Raw genomic sequence first — 22500 nt, 5'->3', positions numbered from 1 at the left:
AGGCCTGTCTCTAACCATAGCTTGTAAATAAAGGCCTGCCTCTAATCATAGCCTGTAAATAAAGGCCTGTCTCTAACCATAGCCTGTAAATAAAGGCCTGCCTCTAACCATAGCCTGTAAATAAAGGCCTGTCTCTAACCATAGCCTGTAAATAAAGGCATGTCTCTACTTGAGAATTTACGGTAACTACCTAGCAGGCTGGCTAGCAAGGCATTACTTTAACAATGCAGCTCACGCCGGATATAATGATTCTTCCTCCTCGGTCTGGCAGACTAATGAAATTCTCACAGTGATGCGTATTTTAAATAACTGACTAATACCGACCTCAGTATCTCCAGTTTACAGCGTGAATTCTCCAATCCAACACAGAGCAACTTCACCCCTGAATCCTGAAGGTCATTGTTACTCAGGTCCAGTTCTCTCAGGGGACAGTTTACTGACTGTAGAACTGAGGCTACAGCTTCACAGGACTGTTCAGTGAGATTACAACCAGCAAGTCTGGAGAGAGAGAGAGAGAGAGCGAGAGAGAGAGAGAGAGGGTGTCTGCAGGTATAAACAAGTTAACTTTAACATTTTTTAAGGCCTCTTTAATACCACTTCAAGTGAAATTTAAGACCACACTTGTGATAGAAATACACACCAAAAGTAAAAATAGAGTCTCCTCTTTCCAAACAAACACACTGATGTCGGTTGGAAATGAACAGTAAGGTAAAATGACAATGATTGGTTGAGTTTAAGAACATTGTCCAAATGTGTTTAATGTGAGATGTAAACACAGGAAGATCATCGTGGTCATGTGACTCAGGTGGTCAATTCATCGTTTTTCCACAGTGTTATTTACATCAGTACAACCACATACTTTCGTAAGTACATAATCTTCGTAATTCTGCTCACCACTCTGTTACTATTAGTTTGACTTTTTAACAGAAATACCATAGCCCATGTTCTAACTCACATGGATTGTGGTCGCTGTAGGACTATGTGTGTGAAAGGCCCATTATGAGGGACATCCCTGCCAAAACTCTCTCCTACCTGTTTCCTTTATATTATTTCATTAGTTCTATGAGTTCTTTTATATAACAGCGCGTCCTAACCGTACTGAAAAATGTGTGATTTTAGATGCCGTAGATACAGTAGGGACATGTTGGCCGGTGAGCTGGAAACAGAGGAACAGATTTTACCTTTAAACCTGTCATTATTTCAACCTGTTCCCATTTACCCTCCTTTATTAACAAAACAAATAATTCACACAATAATCAACACTAATCCGCATACACATGTTAAACAATTACCAGTTTCATTTTCTGATAGAATTACTGTTCTTTGCTAACTAAACTTTGTTATATCCACAGAAGGTTTTAATCTGTGGATAACTGTACTCTTCAAACTCGCTCCAGATTCAGGTAATCTCCCTACATTAAAATGATCTGAGAAAATTCTGCAGTTTGAACGCTCATGAAACATTTGCTTTGGTGCGGTCTGTGTGCTTGAGCACAGTTATTATCTGTGTTGTATCGTTGTAATCTGACACAAACTGCCCGTGGTAGACGTCATAATTTTACTCTTTAAATACAGCACAGTCAAGGTTGTAGCCTGTTCCAGTGGTAGGTATATCCGTAAATCATCATACGATAAATTAGAAATTAAACACTACTACAATATTACAGAATACACAAGTAAAAAAGGACAAATCACAAATAATAGCCTGTCTCTAACCATAGCCTGTAAATAAAGGCCTGTCTCTAATCATAGCCTGTAAATAAAGGCCTGTCTCTAATCATAGCCTGTAAATAAAGGCCTGTCTCTAACCATAGCCTGTACATAAAGGCCTGTCTCTAATCACAGCCTCTAAATAAAGGCCTGTCTCTAATCATAGCCTGTAAATAAAGGCCTGTCTCTAATCATAGCCTGTAAATAAAGGCCTGTCTCTAACCATAGCCTGTAAATAAAGGCCTGTCTCTAACCATAGCCTGTAAATAAAGGCCTGTCTCCAATCACAGCCTGTAAATAAAAGCCTGTCTCTAACTATAGCCTGTAAATAAAGGCCTGTCTCTAATCACAGCCTCTAAATAAAGGCCTGTCTCTAATCATAGCCTGTAAATAATAGCCTGTCTCTAACTATAGACTGTAAATAAAGGCCTGTCGCTAATCACAGCCTCTAAATAAAGGCCTGTCTCCAATCACAGCCTGTAAATAATAGCCTGTCTCTAACTATAGCCTGTACATAAAGGCCTGTCTCTAATCACAGCCTCTAAATAAAGGCCTGTCTCTAATCATAGCCTGTAAATAAAGGCCTGTCTCTAATCATAGCCTGTACATAAAGGCCTGTCTCTAACCATAGCCTGCAAATAAAGGCCTGTGTCTAACCATAGTCTGTAAATAAAGGCCTGTGTCTAACCATAGTCTGTAAATAAAGGCCTGTCTCCAATCACAGCCTGTAAATAATAGCCTGTCTCTAATCATAGCCTGTACATAAAGGCCTGTCTCTAACCATAGCCTATAAATAAAGGCCCCGGCCACAATTAGAGAATTTACAGTAACTACGTAGCAGGCTGGCTAGCAAGGCATCCATGTAACAATGCAGCTCATGCCAGATATAATAACCTTTTCAACAACTAAAATATAAATACAGTGCATTCGTCATACTTAAACTTAAAATATTAGTGTGTTTTGTGTGGCATGACTAATTTCTTAACAAGTTCTTAACAAGTCCGACAAAAACTTTTACAACAAAATCTTTTTTTTTTGGTGTGCGGTCGGATTCTCATTCCCGTCTTAATGGCTTGATACCATCCAGTAAAGATAACCTCCCCCTCATAGATAACAGCAGCGGAAATGGACCAGTTTATGACTGTCCCTTGGAAGAAAAACGGAAAGTCTTCGAAAACCAGTTGTCGCCAATTAGTCAATCTTTTATACGATTTTATCAATCTGAGAAATATTGCGACGTTGTTGAAATGTTGTAATGCGATTCAAAATATACCAGATTCATATGATTCAATGTCTGGACACATCCCTGAGCAGCCAACAGGCAGTCTGTGCATTCTTACACCTCTGTGTGTGGATGATAAGCCTGCTAGTTCACAATGGAACGCAATATCAGCTCATACAGGCTGCATAGTTAATCTATGAAAAATACTTGAAACTCAAATCATGAATTTGATTTCTCGTTAAGCAAATAACGACTTGATCATATTGGTAATAACTGAATAATTTAGCACGTGATATGTGTATCTTGGCCTCTCATGGAAACAGATATTCATTTCAATTGTACACAAATGGACAACATGGCTGTACCAGTGCGTCCCTTAAGTTTGTTAATGGTTGTGGCCTGGTAATCTTGGTTGAACTGTCAATTTTCAATGAATTGGCACTTCCCCATGTCATGCTGTCGCTACGGAGCAAGATTCTCAGAGTTGATTTTCCGGCGTTAAGCAAAAGTGTTAAGTATAGAGCTGAACTAACACTGTAAAAATACGATTTAACACTAAAGGAATCAATTGCAGAAGAGAGTTGGCGTCATTGAGAAGTGTTGGAGATTCGATTCGTACTACAGAGTTACGAAACCAGTGTAACTCTGTGTAAGTAGATAACACTTTCTGCTCTTAAGCAGAGCTAATTTTTAACTACGCAAAGAGTTATTTTAGCACTGCATCTGAGTTGTATTATTAACACTTAAGGAAGTGTTAAATTAACACTGCAAAGATTGGGACAAAATAAACACTCTCAGAGTAGATTTAACACTATAGAGTTTGCTGTGTAGCTGGCGGACAGTGCCAGTGCTCTGAGCATTCAGGCCACGAACACAATATGAGTGTTGTTCGTTTCACTATTCTGATCTGCGTACCGTTAATGTGATTGGAATTAAATGATTTAAAAACTAGATGTTACCAACTATTTTGATATTTTAAATTGATATGTCAGAAATGTCAGAAAACCCTATTTGCCATGTCTTAGCATTTTTAAGACTTTTGAAAGATTAATTGAAGACTTTTAACACTAATTAAGGCCTTATTTTTAAATGAATGAATTCAATGCCTTTTAAGACTTTTTAAGGAACCATGTATTAGTAAAAGCTTATTTAAGACATTTTAAGACTTTTTAAGGACCCCGAAAGAGAGAGAGAGAAATCCAGTAATTTCCCTTAAACAGTCGTGCAAAATGAATTAGTTGGAAATTTCGAAAACATTGAAGAGAATGCTGTAGCTTTTAATAACTGACTAATACTGACCTCAGTATCTCCAGTTTACAGAGTGGATTATTCAGTCCAACCAAGAGAAACTTCACTCCTGAATCCTGAAGGTCATTGTTACTCAGGTCCAGCTCTCTCAGGGGACAGTTTACTGACTGTAGAACTGAGGTTACAGCTTCAGAGAACTGTTCAATGAGTTTACAACCAGCAAGTCTAGAGAGAGAGAGAGAGAGATAGAGAGAGAGAGAGAGAAGGTGATGTGCAAATGATTATGAATGTGCATATGATTCTGTACTCTACACTGCAGTCCACAGAGACTAATGCCAAACAGAAATATCATTACATAGTCATAGCCATATTCATATATATTCAACTACGTAACAGCAGTCAATCAAAATGACATACAGTAAGATTAGTTTTAAAAGAAACACTATTAGGACCAACCATGTTCCATTTAAATCAAGAGATACAATCAGTTAACTATCAAAATTACTTTCAAGTATCAGGAAAACAATTACAGATTAAAAGGATAACCCAGCATTCATTTTAAACAAAATAACCTGTCCCTCACCTTGCTCATTCACTTTTTACTCATTCACCTTTTCTCTCAGTTCACTGTTTTCCCTCATTCACTTTTTCTCTCAGTTCACTGTTTTCCATCTTATATCACCAGACCCCTGAATTACACTACCAAGTTTCCACTGTTTCCTCAAAGCCATACTTTCCTATTTTACCAACAACTCTTCAATAGTCCATATACATAAACACTTGCATTAACACATGACCAATAAGAACAGAGCAGGCTACCAAATCTGCTGGTGAAAAGTTGATTTCAGTCGGAGATTTCTCCGGACTCCGGCTGACAGTGGAAACGCTGTGTCTGGAGAGAGAATCCGCTCACATGCTACAGCTAACGTGTCAGAGACTAATGACAAAACCGTCTGAACACACGTCTAAAGGGATAAAGTCACTAATATAAAAATGCATTTTATGCTGCTTGAGGGAACAAAACTGACTCTGAATGTTAATGAACAGTGAATCAGACGCTGCTGTCATTTCTGACAAACTGGACTTTTTCCCCTTCTCCAGTTTTTAGCTCAGTTGGCGGGTTTGAGAAATGAGTCTTTCGGGTTTTCTATTGACTGTCAGGTTTGGGATGAAAATCCCCTCACATGCTAAAGCTGACGTGCCAGAGACTAATTACAAAACCGTTTGAACGCAAATCTAAATGGATAATCTTTAAATTCTCTGATTACTAAACCAGTACATTTCATAAAAACAGATACTTACCACAAAAGTGCTTATCGTGCCACTTACTTCAACGTTTACCTCAGAAACTTTCTGTGTGTGTGTATGCTGGCTGTTTTGGAGGTTTTCAGAAATTAGTCTCTCGATTTTCTATTGGCTGTTAGGTTGCCAAGCAACGACAACTTCTAAACATCTTTTACACTTATTTGTAGACATCCGATCTGAGATTCCTCATTTCACCGCGTAGTTCCGATATGGTTATGTCTGTGTGTCAAATGAGTTTTGGTGCTTCGCCATAGGTGATCAGAATATTACCATAACATATAAATCTTCAAAGTGCCTCAGGAGATTACGATGAACTTTTTTTCTTCTTTCCCCTTCTGACTGTTTCACTGATATACATATTACCCGTTTGCTGGTTGAAAGGATAGCTGACATAATGATGTTTCTTATATAATCAAACTGGATGTTTTATTGCAGAGTAATTCCAATAAACTACTGTTGGCCGATCTCTTCAGATATGCTGTTCCTGATGCCCCTGTACAGTATAACGGTTAAATATGAACAAGTAAAATGTAAACTAGTTGTGGAATACAGTTCTATCCTGTGATGTCTTCTGTCTCACACTAAGACACAGCACTGCAAGATTTCAGCGTATCAGCCAGCATGAAACCTGATCAATTTAGGTGACCTAATTCAGCTAGAGATCTAATGCACATAGGTGAACACAGAGTAAAGAAATGACACAAATCATATTATAAATATTGTATTTTCAATGACTGGTTAATACTGACCTCAGTATCTCCAGTTTACAGAGTGGATTCTTCAGTCCCACACAGAGAATCTTCACTCCTGAATCCTGAAGGTCATTGTTACTCAGGTCCAGTTCTCTCAGGGGACAGTTTACTGACTGTAGAACTGAGGCTACAGCTTCACAGGACTGTTCAGTGAGTTTACAACCAGCAAGTCTGGAGAGAGAGAGAGAGAGAGAGAGAGAGAGAGAGAGAGAGAGAGAGAGAGAGAGAGAGAGAGAGAAAGAGACAGAGACAGAGAGCATGTTTTCACCTAGCAGAATTACTGCAGTGGTACTCTGGGAAATGTAAAATGTTTTCACATGCCGAAAATTAATAATATATATCAAAAAAGCTGAAATTGTCTCCTGCATTACTCTTCACATACAGACTATGATTGTACGACAGGAAGTTTGAATGACTCTGTACCCTGAACTGCAGTCCACAGAGTGATGACAAACACAGATATCATTACATATCTAGAGTCACATTCATAAAAGGGTAACAGTAGTCAACCAAAATGACAAGGTAATAACACACAGTAAGACTAGTTATAGAAAAAAATCTCCAACAGATTCGATCATCTTCCATTAAAAAGACAAAAAATACGTTAATCTTTTCTCAAAATTATGCGCAAGTAACTTATCAGGCATTTTATAACAGATCAACAGCATAAAAAACGGCTGATAATGGAAACTTTGTGTCTGGAGAGAGAATCCCCTCACATGCTATATGCTAGCTAACGTGTCAGAGGCTAATTACAAAACCGTTTGAATGCATCTAAAGGGATAGAGTGAATATAACTCTTTTACATTGCTAAATAAAACGAAACTTACTTTGAATGTTAACGCACACAACACAGAGACAGTGAATCAGACGCTGCTGTCATTTCTGACAAACTGGACTCTTTCCCCTTCTCCAGTTTTTAGCTCAGTTGGCGGGTTTGAGAAATGAGTCTGTCGGGTTTTCTATTGACTGTCAGGTTTGGGATGAAAATCCCCTCACATGCTATAGCTAACGTGTGCCAGAGACTAATTAGCAAACCGTCTGAACAAAATTAAATAGGGTTATCGAAATATTTCTCGGGTCATTAATCCATTAATATATGGATTAACTATACTTGCACTGTGTGCACAGAAAACAGTGAACGCGGAGCAGATTGCTGTTATTTCTACCTTTTTCAATACGTTACCTCAGCACTCACTGTCAAGATTGTCCCTCACATGCTATAGCGAACGTGTGTCTGAGACAAACTACATAAACCGCTTGATCTCAAATCTAAATGGATAATCATTACGTTTTCTGATTACTAAACCATTACATTTCATTAAAAGAGATACTTACCACGAAAGTGGATTGAATCGCGTTTATTTCTCGCATTTTCGATACGTACCACTCACTTCAACATTTACCTCAGAAACTTTCCGTGCGCGCGCGCTCTGGCTGTTTTGGCGGATTTCTCTAATTAGTCTCTCGGTTTTCTATTGGCTGTTAGGTTGCCCAGCGATGACAGCCTCAGAACATCTTTTACACTTATTTGTGCACCGCCGATCTGAGACGATTCGTTTCACTTATGTAATTACGATATGGTTATGATTGGGCGTTTTATTTACGTGTCAAATGAGTTTAATTATTTTGGGTGCTTCGTCATAACTGAACAGAATAACATATAAGTCTTCAAAGCGCCTTAGGAGATTAAGATGAACTTTTCTCTTTCTTCCCTGCCGACTGTTTCACTGATGTACATATTTCTCGCTTGGTGGTTTAAAGGATAGTTGGCATGACGATGTTTCTCATATAGATAATCATACCGTATGTGTTATTACTGTGTAATTTCAGTGAACTACTATTGGTCAACCTCTTTACTATATGAGGTGCCTGAGGCCCCTGCATGGCTCAATGGTTAAATATGAACAAGTAAAATGTAAACTATCTGTGGAATATAGTACTTTCCTGTGATGTCTTCTGTCTCACACTAACTGTACGTTCACACTGAGCGCGGCGAGAGCGTCAAAGTGACCGGAAGTCATTCATTTTCAATGAGAGCCAGCGTCTTTAAGCGGCGAAGAGCGTCGCGGCAAAGGGCGTCGCGGCGAGGGTGGTTTGGGCGTCAAAATACAGTTGAAGTTCGGTTAACTTTATGGTAATGAGATATGACGCGGTTGGGCGGCAACCAATAGAAACTTGGAAGTGCTCCGCTCTAGAGAATTGTAGAGAACACAACAGTATAAACTATTGTTCCCACAAAACTTTTGGTCCTAAGCAAAATGGAGGAGAAACCGATTATATCGGTGGTGGGTTTCACCATGTTGTACTGTAATGTAGGTTATGCACAAACGTTAGTGTTAATTAAAGACCAAGGCTAGTAAACGTGTCCTATAAACTCCATGCTGGAATTTGACCTAGCCTATCATTAACACAAAAGACACACAACAAAAAAAAAGCTTTTAAGTAGTGTTTTTCATTAGTTTATTTTGTTACGAAATATGTAATTAGCATTGTTTTTTTATTTCTGTCATCGGTCGATTTCGCACCTTCTCATTTAAAATATCTCATAAGGTTAACTTATAGCCTACTGGTGGTCAGTCAGCACAAAGATACCGCTCGACCTGTTTGTTTGCTTTATAGCCCCTTTAAAAACATTTGCATAACCAAGCTTTCCGAAGGAACTTGTACCCGCCTATTTCATCAACGGCAGAGCGTCCACAGTGTTCAACAGCATCGTTGGCAGGGAGGTTTGGGCGACTCTTGACGCTCTCGCCGCTCTCAGTGTGAACGTACAGTAAGGGTAAATTTCCACTGCAGCAAATTTCACTTTGCTCTCATTCTGAGATTGCGGGCGAATTCGCCAAGATAGGCGAATTTGATATAGCGAATCCTAAACTTTATGCAAATGAGAACCACGCGTGAACCAATCAGTTCAGCATGTGATGTGTCTGGTATGCGACGTTCTCTAGAGAGGCTGGAGTAACAAAGAAATTTGACCAAGATGGCGGAGGCTAAATGCTACATGTAGCATGAAAATATGTATATGATTAAAAGATGTTTGGGCGACCTTATTGACTATATCAACACAAATTGTTGTTTTCATGTTATATGAGCTTAACTGGGCCAAAGCGGTAGACAAAAACTCTCTCAAAGGCTCTGGTCAGGGCAAATAGACCACTGTAGACCCTAATTTAGGCATTTGAACTTTTGGGCCAGGTGCTTGCTGTTTTCACGACCACACCCCCAGAGTGAAATTTACAAGGTGTTTCGCTGTGTGGAAACCTAGCGTAAGACACGGCACAGCAAGATTTCAGTGCATCAGCCAGCATAACAAGAGATCACTTTAACCCAGACAACACAGGAAAGGACACACAAAAGAAGACATGAAAACTGATAAAATTAGGTAAACTAAACACACAGTGTAGAGGCCAAGATGATTATATTTTGAGTTTGCAGTGTCTCACACTCCTGTTTTGTTTTTCCAGCTTAACCCCAGCTCGTGACTGGAATGACATTAACATATAAAGCCAGGTGATGCTACCTGGAGGGCGTGGCCAGAGCAGGAAGAGACATTCTTTGACCTCACATCCTCAAGCCCAGGCTGCCACAGACACTGCTCCTGCTCTGTTTCAGTTCATCCTTAATTTACTTTAGCAATCCTCATTTTCATTTCAGTTTCAATTCCTGAACGTTGTGTCCTTTTATCATTTGTAGTAAATATTTCTTTATTTCCTAAACAACATCTTTCTGTGGACCTTGGACTGTTTTGGGGGTGGAGAGTTGGACATTTTTGCTCAGCCACCATAGTGGTTATCAATAGGAAAAGAAATAACCACTACACACAGGTAAATCCATGGTAAAGAAATGACACAAAATGCTACACTAAATACTACAATTTCAGTGAATGACTAACACTGACCTCAGTATCTCCAGTTTACAGTGTGGATTCTTCAGCCCCACACAAAGCAACTTCACTCCTGAATCCTGAAGGTCATTGTCTCTAAGGTCCAGTTCTCTCAGGGGACAGTTTACTGACTGTAGAACTGAGGCTACAGCTTCACAGGACTGTTCAGTGAGATTACAACCAGCAAGTCTGGGGAGAGAGAAAGAGAGAGGGAGAGAGAGAAGCTTAAAATGTAACTACATCTCCTGCATTACTCTTCATATACAGACTATGATTTTGGGACTAGAAGTTTAAATGACTCTGTATGCTATACTGCAGTCCACAGAAACTAATGACAAACACAGATAAAATTACATATTCAGAGCCATATTCAGATAACTGCATAACAGTAGCCAACCAATATGACATGGTTATAACATATATAGTAAGACTAGTTGGAAAACAAACATCCTCATACCCTGGAAGTGAACAATCTGAAAGACAGCTTGTTCACTTACAGCCTTATCAGCTAATTAGTTATCATGCGAATCAATACTCATAAACAAATACAGAACTGTTTTTCAGTTAAGTTTATGATAATTATAATTATTTTGATCAGAATAGAAATTTATCCCATGGAAGAAACAACATTACTAAATCAAGGCCTATGTGACAGGCTGTTTTAGGTGTTGGCCAGCAGGCCAAATCCAGTCTGAGAGGACCCTCCAATGGCAAGGCATGATGTAAGTTGATTTCAGATTATACAGTAGTTATCTCCAGATGAGTTATTTGATTGGACAAGAGTCATTCCATGAGTGCCGATACACATATTATAATAGCACTGGGTCGCTGGGACGATGTGTATCACTCCATCTTACAGCACCCTAAACAAACTCAGTACCTGTCTGTCAGCTGTCAGAGGTGTAGTTAAGGTGAAAGAACATATTTTGTCAACACTGAAAAGAAAAATTGACTCTTGTTTATCCTGCTTAGATAAACAAGCGTATTTCACCATCTCCAAATGCAAAGTAAATGTAAATATGCATAAAGCTATAATGGTTTTAAATAAATGTAAATATTTCTATATTTCCAATGTGAATAGGCTGCCAAACATGTTCTGGGCCATGAACAAGGCCTGGTTCTGAAATCCGGCCCATTTGAATGTGTAGTTGAAAAGCCCTGGCCTATGTATTGTGGTATAAGACCTGTTGAATCTGAGGAGACCAAAAATAATGATAAACACAGAGATAATAATGTATAACACACAACCTGCATATTTTATATACACAGATGTTTTACTGCCCATCATCCATATACTGTACTGTCATGTATGTAAGTTTGCCTGCGTGAATTTATTCTCTCCCTGAATGTTTATGGTATATCATCATTCATGAACAATCTCATAATTTCAGAATTGAAAACAAACTGAGAATTTCTCCAAAAACAGATATCTGTACCCAGGAACATGTCCAGAATCAGCCCTACACTAAATTTCCTCTCAAATAATGCTACTAAAAGACAGTGCTACTTTAAAAATGTGTGAATCTGTGAACTCACAGAGCTTTTCTGCAGCACCTCACAGCTGGGACCAGTCTCCTACGACCCTCAACTGATGTGTTGTATTTCTTCAGGTCAAACTCATCCAGCACCTCCTCTGACATCTGAAGCATGTAGGCCAGTTCTGCACACTGTGCAAGTGTGAGCTTTGTTCTATGTCTGTTTGACTGAAGAAAAGCTTGAATTTCTTCTTGAACTGAGCAATCATTCATTTCAGTCAAGCAGTGCAGAAGATTGATGCATCTTTCAGGATGAGCGTTCTTCTTCTGGATCCCTTTGAGGTTTCGGATTGCTTTCTTAATGCTCTCTGGGTTGTTCTCTGTGTGTGTCAGCAGACCCTGTAGGAGTTTCTGGTTGGACTCCACTGAGATTCCATGAAGGAAGCGGATGAACAGATCTAAGTGTCCATTCTTACTCTCGAAGGCTTTGTCCACTGTTCCCTTAAGCAACACATCCAAGGAAACATTCTCTGGTACAGCTCTGGACTTTCTCTTCAGAAAATACTTCAGTGCCTCCATGTTCTTGCTTATATAGCAGTAAAACACATAGAGAGCAGCAAAGAACTCTTGAACACTCAGATGCACAAAGCAGTAGACCTTCTTCTGACGAAACACAGATTCCTCCTTAAAGATCTCAGTGCAAATCCCAGAGTACACTGTGGCCTCACTCACATCAATGCCACATTCTCTCAGATCCTCATCATAAAACATGACATTGCCAATCAACAACTGTCTGAAAGCCAGCTTAGCAAGTTTCAAGAAAATCTCCTTGTTTGATTCTAGAAGATTCTTTGGGCTGGTCTCGTGTCTTTCTTCATACTTCTGCTTCTTCATGTTTGTCTGAATGAGTAAGAAATGTACATACATTTCGGTCAGAGTTTTAGGAATCTCATTTACATTGTCTTGACGCAGAATTTCTTGAAGCACAGTGGCTGAAATCCAACAGAACACTGGGATGTGACACATGATGTGGAGGCTCCTTGATGTTTTGATGTGTGAGATGATTCTGTTGGATTGACTCACATCACTGACTCTTTTTCTGAAGTATTCCTCTTTCTGTGAATCACTGAATCCTACTATTTCTGTCACACGACTGATAAACTGAGAGGGGATCTGATTGGCTGCTGCTGGTCTGGAGGTTATCCAGATGAGTGCAGAGGGAAGAAGATTTCCTTGAATGAGGTTTGATATCAGTATATTCACTGATGATGTTGTGGTCACGTCACACAACCTCTGAGAAAAATCCAACTGAAGTCGACTCTCATCTAAACCATCAAAGATGAACAGCATTTTACAATCATTATATTTCTTCGGATCCAGATCTCTCAATTCTGGATGAAACTCAAACAAAAGTCTATGAAGCCCGTAGTGTTTGTCTTTAATTAAGTTCAGCTCTCGGAAAGGAAGTACCAGCATGAAATCAATGTCCTGATTGGTTGTTCCCTCTGCCCAGTCCAGAATGAACTTCTGCACAGTCACTGTTTTTCCAATGCCAGCGATGCCCTTGGTGAGCACAGTTCTTATTTCATTTTCTTTTCTGTTCTCTGTAAGTTCCTGAGTGGTGAAGTGTTTGAAGATGTCATTGCAGTTAATTGGTATGTCTCGTGAACTTTTTGTCCTGGATGCTGTCTCCATCTGTAAAACCTCATGTTCTTCATTCACTCCTTCACTCTCTCCCTCTATAATGTAGAGCTCTGTGTAAATTCTATTGAGGAGGGTTTGATCTCCTCGTAGTGTGTTTCCTTCAAATAAGTATTCACACTTCTTTTTCAGGATGGTTTTATGACTGTCAATAGTTCTCAGCAGGACATGATCTGATGTAGAGTCAGAGACTTTGTGTTGCTGTAGAACAGGACGTGTTCTGGATCTCTTTCTGCACTGGGGACAGACATAGTCTCCTGATGGACCAGACTGGTCCCAGTATGTGCTGAAACACTGTGTGCAGAAACTGTGTCCACAGCTGGTAGAGACTGGATCTCTCAGAGCCTGATGACACAGACCACATCTGGACTGATCCTGAGTCAGACCTCCACTCCACCTATGGCAGACAGACAGACAGAGAGAGGGAGAGAGAGAGAGAGAGAGAGAGAGAGAGAGAGAATTTTAAAAATACTTTTTATTGATTAGCAGTTTTTCTTTTTTAAACAAGAGAGGGAGAGAGAGAGAGGGAGAGGGAGAGAGAGGGAGAGAGAGAGGGAGGGAGGGAGAGAGAGAGGGAGGGAGGGAGATAGAGAGAGAGAGAGGGGGGGGGGGGGGGAGAGAGGGAGGCTTGACTTTGAATGCTACTATTTCTCTAACCAGTTAACAAAACCATGCAGCCAAGGGGAAAAAAACACTGTTACTGACATGTTTAATGAAAGAGAAGTATGGTGGTCAGGCAATTCAGTGTTTTCTCTGAAAACTACCCTGTCTGCTGTACCTATGTACTGATCTGTCTGTTTCAGTTCAATAAAAAAGATTACCAACTTTAAGATATTAGCCATAGAAACTCCTGAAGGAGAGGATGAACTGACTGTCTTTGTTAATTTAATATTTCAACATAATCCACAACAATAGGTGTGGCTGGTTTGGGATGACAAGATTTTACCTGGGTGTGTTTATGTAGAGTATGGCATGTATATAAACACACACACACACACACAGTGGATCTGTGCATTGTGTGTTTCTAACCTCTCATCTCTGAATGGCTAGCCACCTCTTATCTAAGAGATTTCCTAGTGTTTGTCAAAGAGTGCATGGTGTATACAAATCCACATGTTAAATGAAGAGATTCAAACAGGTACACAATGTGAGACACTGGTATAACTTGTTACATTTCACTGTATGATCACATCAGGAAAATGCCCTTTTTATATGACATTTCAGTCTTTAACTAGACTCCTCCTGCATGTTGTCATGAAGATTAAAATGGAGAAAAGAATGAACAGTCACCCTGTGTTCACAGGGAAAACCAAGGTACTCTCTGAGTTCTCTTCACAGGGAGAACCGAGGTACTCTTTGAGTTCTCTTCACAGGGAGAACCGAGGTACTCTTTGAGTTCTCTTCACAGGGAAAACCAATACTCTTTCAGTTCTCTTCACAGGAAGAACCAAGATACTCTCTGAGTTCTCTTCACAGAGAAAACCAATACTCTTTGAGTTCTCTTCACAGGGAGAACCGAGGTGCTCTCTGAGTTCTCTCCACAGGGAGAACCGAGGTACTCTTTGAGTTCTCTTCACAGGGAGAACTGAGGTACTCTTTGAGTTCTCTTCACAGGAAGAACCAACATACGCTCTGAGTTCTCTTCACAGGAAGAACCAACATACGCTCTGAGTTCTCTTCACAGTTGTGACATCACGGCACGTTTCCTCAAACCGTCACTCTCATGTGACACTGAACTCAGCACGTTTGTTCTTTGGAAAGTCTACTGGTCTGAGTTCAGGCACAACCTAATGACTACCCTTTTAAATGATTTCCTTTTCTTTTTTTTTTTGAGGAAATATCTATCTATAAGGAGAGAACACACGGTTATATCAATAAGTCATTAAGCAAATGTTAGTGAGATAAGAGGAACATGTTGGCTCCTTTTATTATATATAATTTAGAATTACAGTGCATATATATACGGGTCATTTTTATGTTTCGTGCCTTTCCAACCTGTGCGTGTTTTGAGGCTGTGAAACTTCTCACCACTAGAGGGCAGTAACATACAACGTGTTGGGTCAGGTGACATTTTGTTAAGATTTTACTGTAAAGACAGAGCTGACATGACAAAGATTTTATTGTTACACAGGAAAACAGTGCTCTAACTGCAAAAAGAAAACAGTGCTCTAACTGCAAAAAGAAATGCAGTGACGCATTAAATCAAATACTATGACTGAAATTAACTCAGATGACAGGCCCAAACTAAAATGTTTTTAAATCCTTATTGACTGTTCACAGAAACAGTCATAGCAACAGAGATTCATCCTCTCATGGCAAATTTCATGTAATAAATTTATCTGCTATTTTCTCATCGAGATTAAAACAAAGAGGAGGATAAACATTAGTCAAAATCCCATTAAAAAAAAACAAACAAACAAAAACTCGACAATATTGTTGGAGAATAATGGACAATATTAGTCTTTTTTTTGTGGGAAAGAAAGTTCCTTAAATACATGGAGACATGAACAGCCTCATGTGGCATCTATGTATCTATATACACTGTACATTCATACACACAGACTGACCTGGGATCAGAGGACACTGTATCTGTATACACTGTACATTCATACACACAGACTGACCTGGGATCAGAGGACACTGTATCTGTATACACTGTACATTCATACAGACAGACTGACCTGGGATCACAGGACACTGTTCCTCCACTGAAGTTTATGGGCTGTATCATGGAGTTACTACTCTTCATAGACACACAGCTGGGGACTGGAGATCCTGCTCTCTGTGTCTGAACTCTGTGAATTATAATAAAAACATGAGGAAAAATCTTTATTAATATACACAGTCTGTCCTGTGCAGCTATCAGTCTGTACTGCTTAACATTAGACACATTAGACATCACACACACACACACACACACACACACACACACACACACACTGGGGAAATGTACAGACACAAACACACACACTCAGACACACACATACACACATATCCGAACACACACACATGCAGACAAACACAAAGACACACACAGATATACACACACGCACAGACACATGCACACACACACACGTGCACACAAACACAAACATAGACACACAGACACACACACAATGAAATGTGTGTACACATTCACGCATAATGAGAGAGATTTTATTGGCCAGAGCTGATATGACTCTTTTTATCATTTTCTCAGGCAGAGAGACTGACCTGGGATCAGAGGACACTGTATCTGTATACACTGTACATTCATACACACAGACTGACCTGGGATCAGAGGACACTGCTCCTCCACTGAAGTTTATGGGCTGTATCATGGAGTTACTACTCTTCATAGACACACAGCTGGGGACTGGAGATCCTGCTCTCTGTGTCTGAACTCTGTGAATTATAATAAAAACATGAGGAAAAATCTTTATTAATATACAAAGTCTGTCCTCTGTAGCTATTAGTCTGTACTGCTTAACATTAGACACATTAGACATCACACACACACTCTCACACGCACACATGCACACACACACGGGCACACACACGGGCACACGCACAGGCACACGCACACAGACATGCACAAATGCGCACACTCACACACACACACTCACAAACACGCACACATACAGATACACACACACACACACACACAGATGTACCCACACACACAGACACACACAAACACACACACACACACTCAGACACACACGCACACAGAAATGCAGACGCACACACACATATCTGTACACACACACATGCAGACAAACACAAAAACACACAGACATACACACACGCACAGACACATGCACACACACACGTGCAGACAAACACACACATAGACATACAGACACACATACAATGAAATGTGTGTACACGTTCATGCATAATGAGAGAGATTTTATTGGCCAGAGCTGATATGACAGTGACATGACTCTTTTTATCATTTTCTCAGGCAGACAGACTGACCTGGGATCAGAGGACACTGTATCGGTATACACTGTACATTCATACACACAGACTGACCTGGGATCAGAGAACACTGTACATTCATACAGACAGACTGACCTGGGATCAGAGAACACTGCTCCTCCACTGAAGTTTATGGGCTGTATCATGGAATTATTACTCTTCATAGACACATAGCTGGGGATTGGAGATCCTGCTCTCTGTGTCTGAACTCTGTGAGTTATTATGAAAACATAAAGAAACATCTTTATTAATATACACAGTCTGTCCTGTGCAGCTATCAGTCTGTACTGCTTAACATTAGACACATTAGACATCACACACACACTCTCACACACACACATGCACACACACACACACACACACACACACGCCTACACACACACACACACACGCCTACACACACAGAGAGACACACACTCACAAACACACACACATACAGATACACACACACACACACACACACACACTGGGGAAATGTACAGACACAAACACACACACACACATATCCGAACACACACACATGCAGACAAACACAAAGACACACACAGATATACACACACGCACAGACACATGCACACACACACACGTGCACACAAACACAAACATAGACACACAGACACACACACAATGAAATGTGTGTACACATTCACGCATAATGAGAGAGATTTTATTGGCCAGAGCTGATATGACTCTTTTTATCATTTTCTCAGGCAGAGAAACTGACCTGGGATCAGAGGACACTGTATCTGTATACACTGTACATTCATACACACAGACTGACCTGGGATCAGAGGACACTGCTCCTCCACTGAAGTTTATGGGCTGTATCATGGAGTTATTACTCTTCATAGACACACAGCTGGGGACTGGAGATCCTGCTCTCTGTGTCTGAACTCTGTGAATTATAATAAAAACATGAGGAAAAATCTTTATTAATATACAAAGTCTGTCCTCTGTAGCTATTAGTCTGTACTGCTTAACATTAGACACATTAGACATCACACACACACTCTCACACACACACATGCACACACACACGGGCACACACACGGGCACACGCACAGGCACACGCACACAGACATGCACAAATGCGCACACTCACACACACACACTCACAAACACGCACACATACAGATACACACACACACACACAGATGTACCCACACACACAGACACACACAAACACACACACACTCAGACACACACGCACACAGAAATGCAGACGCACACACACATATCTGTACACACACACATGCAGACAAACACAAAAACACACAGACATACACACACGCACACGCACAGACACATGCACACACACACGTGCAGACAAACACACACATAGACATACAGACACACATACAATGAAATGTGTGTACACGTTCATGCATAATGAGAGAGATTTTATTGGCCAGAGCTGATATGACAGTGACATGACTCTTTTTATCATTTTCTCAGGCAGACAGACTGACCTGGGATCAGAGGACACTGTATCGGTATACACTGTACATTCATACACACAGACTGACCTGGGATCAGAGAACACTGTACATTCATACAGACAGACTGACCTGGGATCAGAGAACACTGCTCCTCCACTGAAGTTTATGGGCTGTATCATGGAATTATTACTCTTCATAGACACATAGCTGGGGATTGGAGATCCTGCTCTCTGTGTCTGAACTCTGTGAGTTATTATGAAAACATAAAGAAACATCTTTATTAATATACACAGTCTGTCCTGTGCAGCTATCAGTCTGTACTGCTTAACATTAGACACATTAGACATCACACACACACTCTCACACACACACATGCACACACACACACACACACACACACGCCTACACACACACACACACACGCCTACACACACAGAGAGACACACACTCACAAACACACACACATACAGATACACACACACACACACACACACACACTGGGGAAATGTACAGACACAAACACACACACACACATATCCGAACACACACACATGCAGACAAACACAAAGACACACACAGATATACACACACGCACAGACACATGCACACACACACACGTGCACACAAACACAAACATAGACACACAGACACACACACAATGAAATGTGTGTACACATTCACGCATAATGAGAGAGATTTTATTGGCCAGAGCTGATATGACTCTTTTTATCATTTTCTCAGGCAGAGAGACTGACCTGGGATCAGAGGACACTGTATCTGTATACACTGTACATTCATACACACAGACTGACCTGGGATCAGAGGACACTGCTCCTCCACTGAAGTTTATGGGCTGTATCATGGAGTTATTACTCTTCATAGACACACAGCTGGGGACTGGAGATCCTGCTCTCTGTGTCTGAACTCTGTGAATTATAATAAAAACATGAGGAAAAATCTTTATTAATATACAAAGTCTGTCCTCTGTAGCTATTAGTCTGTACTGCTTAACATTAGACACATTAGACATCACACACACACTCTCACACACACACATGCACACACACACGGGCACACACACGGGCACACGCACAGGCACACGCACACAGACATGCACAAATGCGCACACTCACACACACACACTCACAAACACGCACACATACAGATACACACACACACACACAGATGTACCCACACACACAGACACACACAAACACACACACTCAGACACACACGCACACAGAAATGCAGACGCACACACACATATCTGTACACACACACATGCAGACAAACACAAAAACACACAGACATACACACACGCACAGACACATGCACACACACACGTGCAGACAAACACACACATAGACATACAGACACACATACAATGAAATGTGTGTACACGTTCATGCATAATGAGAGAGATTTTATTGGCCAGAGCTGATATGACAGTGACATGACTCTTTTTATCATTTTCTCAGGCAGACAGACTGACCTGGGATCAGAGGACACTGTATCGGTATACACTGTACATTCATACACACAGACTGACCTGGGATCAGAGAACACTGTACATTCATACAGACAGACTGACCTGGGATCAGAGAACACTGCTCCTCCACTGAAGTTTATGGGCTGTATCATGGAATTATTACTCTTCATAGACACATAGCTGGGGATTGGAGATCCTGCTCTCTGTGTCTGAACTCTGTGAGTTATTATGAAAACATAAAGAAACATCTTTATTAATATACACAGTCTGTCCTGTGCAGCTATCAGTCTGTACTGCTTAACATTAGACACATTAGACATCACACACACACTCTCACACACACACATGCACACACACACACACACACACACACGCCTACACACACACACACACACGCCTACACACACAGAGAGACACACACTCACAAACACACACACATACAGATACACACACACACACACACACACACACTGGGGAAATGTACAGACACAAACACACACACACACATATCCGAACACACACACATGCAGACAAACACAAAGACACACACAGATATACACACACGCACAGACACATGCACACACACACACGTGCACACAAACACAAACATAGACACACAGACACACACACAATGAAATGTGTGTACACATTCACGCATAATGAGAGAGATTTTATTGGCCAGAGCTGATATGACAGTGACATGACTCTTTTTATCATTTTCTCAGGCAGACAGACTGACCTGGGATCAGAGGACACTGTATCTGTATACACTGTACATTCATACAGACAGACTGACCTGGGATCAGAGGACACTGTTCCTCCACTGAAGTTTATGGGCTGTATCATGGAGTTACTACTCTTCATAGACACACAGCTGGGGACTGGAGATCCTGCTCTCTCTGTCCTGAAGTCAACAGTGTCCCCCATCTCTGTGTCTCCATGGCGACTCCTTTTAGGGGCAGGACCTCCCTCCTCACTGTCTGTTAGGAGACTCATTTTAGATTCAGTGTTCTCCTCTTCACCTCCTTCACACAGACTCTACAGACACCGATCGACTCCTCACAAACCCATGTCACTTACAGTTCTGTGGAGAAATAAAACATATATGTCATAAAACATGAACAAGGCCAGATCATAAGGTTATGGTTCATACTACAGTCTACTCTAGTTTTCATGTCAGTTATGACATATGAGAAAATACTGTATGATGTCAACTTACATATACATATAAAACAATATAGCACGGTACAAGTCAAATATGTTTATTAATGTAATAACCACTTTGACAGTTTTCTCTGTTTTGTATATACATAATGTATGTATATCCAAACATGGGGGAAATGACTTTCTGAGCTATTCCAATTTCTGAAAGGTTTCAAGAATTTCACAGGCTTTACTTGGAAGCTTTTGAACATCTATAAGAGAATGCTTACAATGTTTTTTTAAGAGTCTTCATCAACAATAATGTAAGAAAGAGTGTAGTTAAAAATCCCTTCAACTATATTTTGATTCCACGCCCTCACTTTTCACACTGACCTGAACTCTTTACACTCCCTATCAGTGCTTCATCAACCCCTCATCACCATTTTAGTCATTTAACTCCATTCTGGTTTTCAGGCCGTTCGTCCTCGTGAGTAATCCACATCATAACTACTGAGATTTACCGTGCACATTGTCACCATCTACTGGCCATTATGTGCTTTACACTACAGGGAGAAAGCGGAAGAGAATTTCATGTCACATTTCAACAAGAACGGCTGCAGTTTATCCAACAAAATGAGTACTTCCGCTTCAAAGATTAAAGAATGTCATTCACATGATTAAATCGCCATTAATACTTTAAACATGACCGATTTAATGCCAAAATTAATATATCTAAATTTTGGGGGGAGGGAGGGGCAGCTTGATGCGGGAGTCAGCCGCCTGTCCTCTGGTCGGCCTCTTTTGGTTTAATCAGCAAACAAGGAAACGCACGCAACAGTGTTTTAATATGTCTTCTTACAACAACAACAGCAACAATAAGAGAAACAAATGCGTCAAAATCTTCCATTTTACACCACTGTCCGTAAAAACGTATTGTTCTTAATGAACATGACATGTCCTTGCGACAAACGACGAGCCTTGTTTGCTGCAATTACCGCATTTACACAAACTTTTACCCAGGTTTCGCCTACGCTTTGAGATATACCACGCGTATGACCCGAGGCACATTCTTATGGTATTGCGGCCAAACATTTGACCGGTCGATCAAACTGTTAATATTTCAAGGACGGTGAATCAATATGTCATGCAACCAGTTTAACACACACT

The 22500-nt window shown here is 40.5% G+C and overlaps 1 protein-coding gene across 1 annotated transcript in view; it reads right to left on the bottom strand.

Annotated features, from left to right (window-relative positions):
• The window catches only part of LOC115817121 (NACHT, LRR and PYD domains-containing protein 12-like), a 65883-nt gene extending 44020 nt beyond the window's left edge, over window positions 1–21863 (bottom strand). Inside the window, exons 1-8 of the mRNA XM_030780366.1 lie at window positions 21855–21863; window positions 18848–18937; window positions 16570–16631; window positions 15981–16094; window positions 11660–13696; window positions 10139–10312; window positions 6235–6408; window positions 325–498 (exon numbers count right to left, since the gene is read on the bottom strand). Coding sequence (XP_030636226.1) covers window positions 325–498; window positions 6235–6408; window positions 10139–10312; window positions 11660–13696; window positions 15981–16094; window positions 16570–16631; window positions 18848–18937; window positions 21855–21863 — 2834 coding nt within the window. The remainder of the gene's footprint in view (window positions 1–324; window positions 499–6234; window positions 6409–10138; window positions 10313–11659; window positions 13697–15980; window positions 16095–16569; window positions 16632–18847; window positions 18938–21854) is intronic.
• Window positions 21864–22500: the final 637 nt, after the last annotated feature.

The sequence above is a fragment of the Chanos chanos genome, chromosome 7, assembly GCF_902362185.1.
Source record: "Chanos chanos chromosome 7, fChaCha1.1, whole genome shotgun sequence".
Taxonomy (NCBI): domain Eukaryota; kingdom Metazoa; phylum Chordata; class Actinopteri; order Gonorynchiformes; family Chanidae; genus Chanos; species Chanos chanos.
This window is presented reverse-complemented; position numbering and strand designations above follow the sequence as displayed.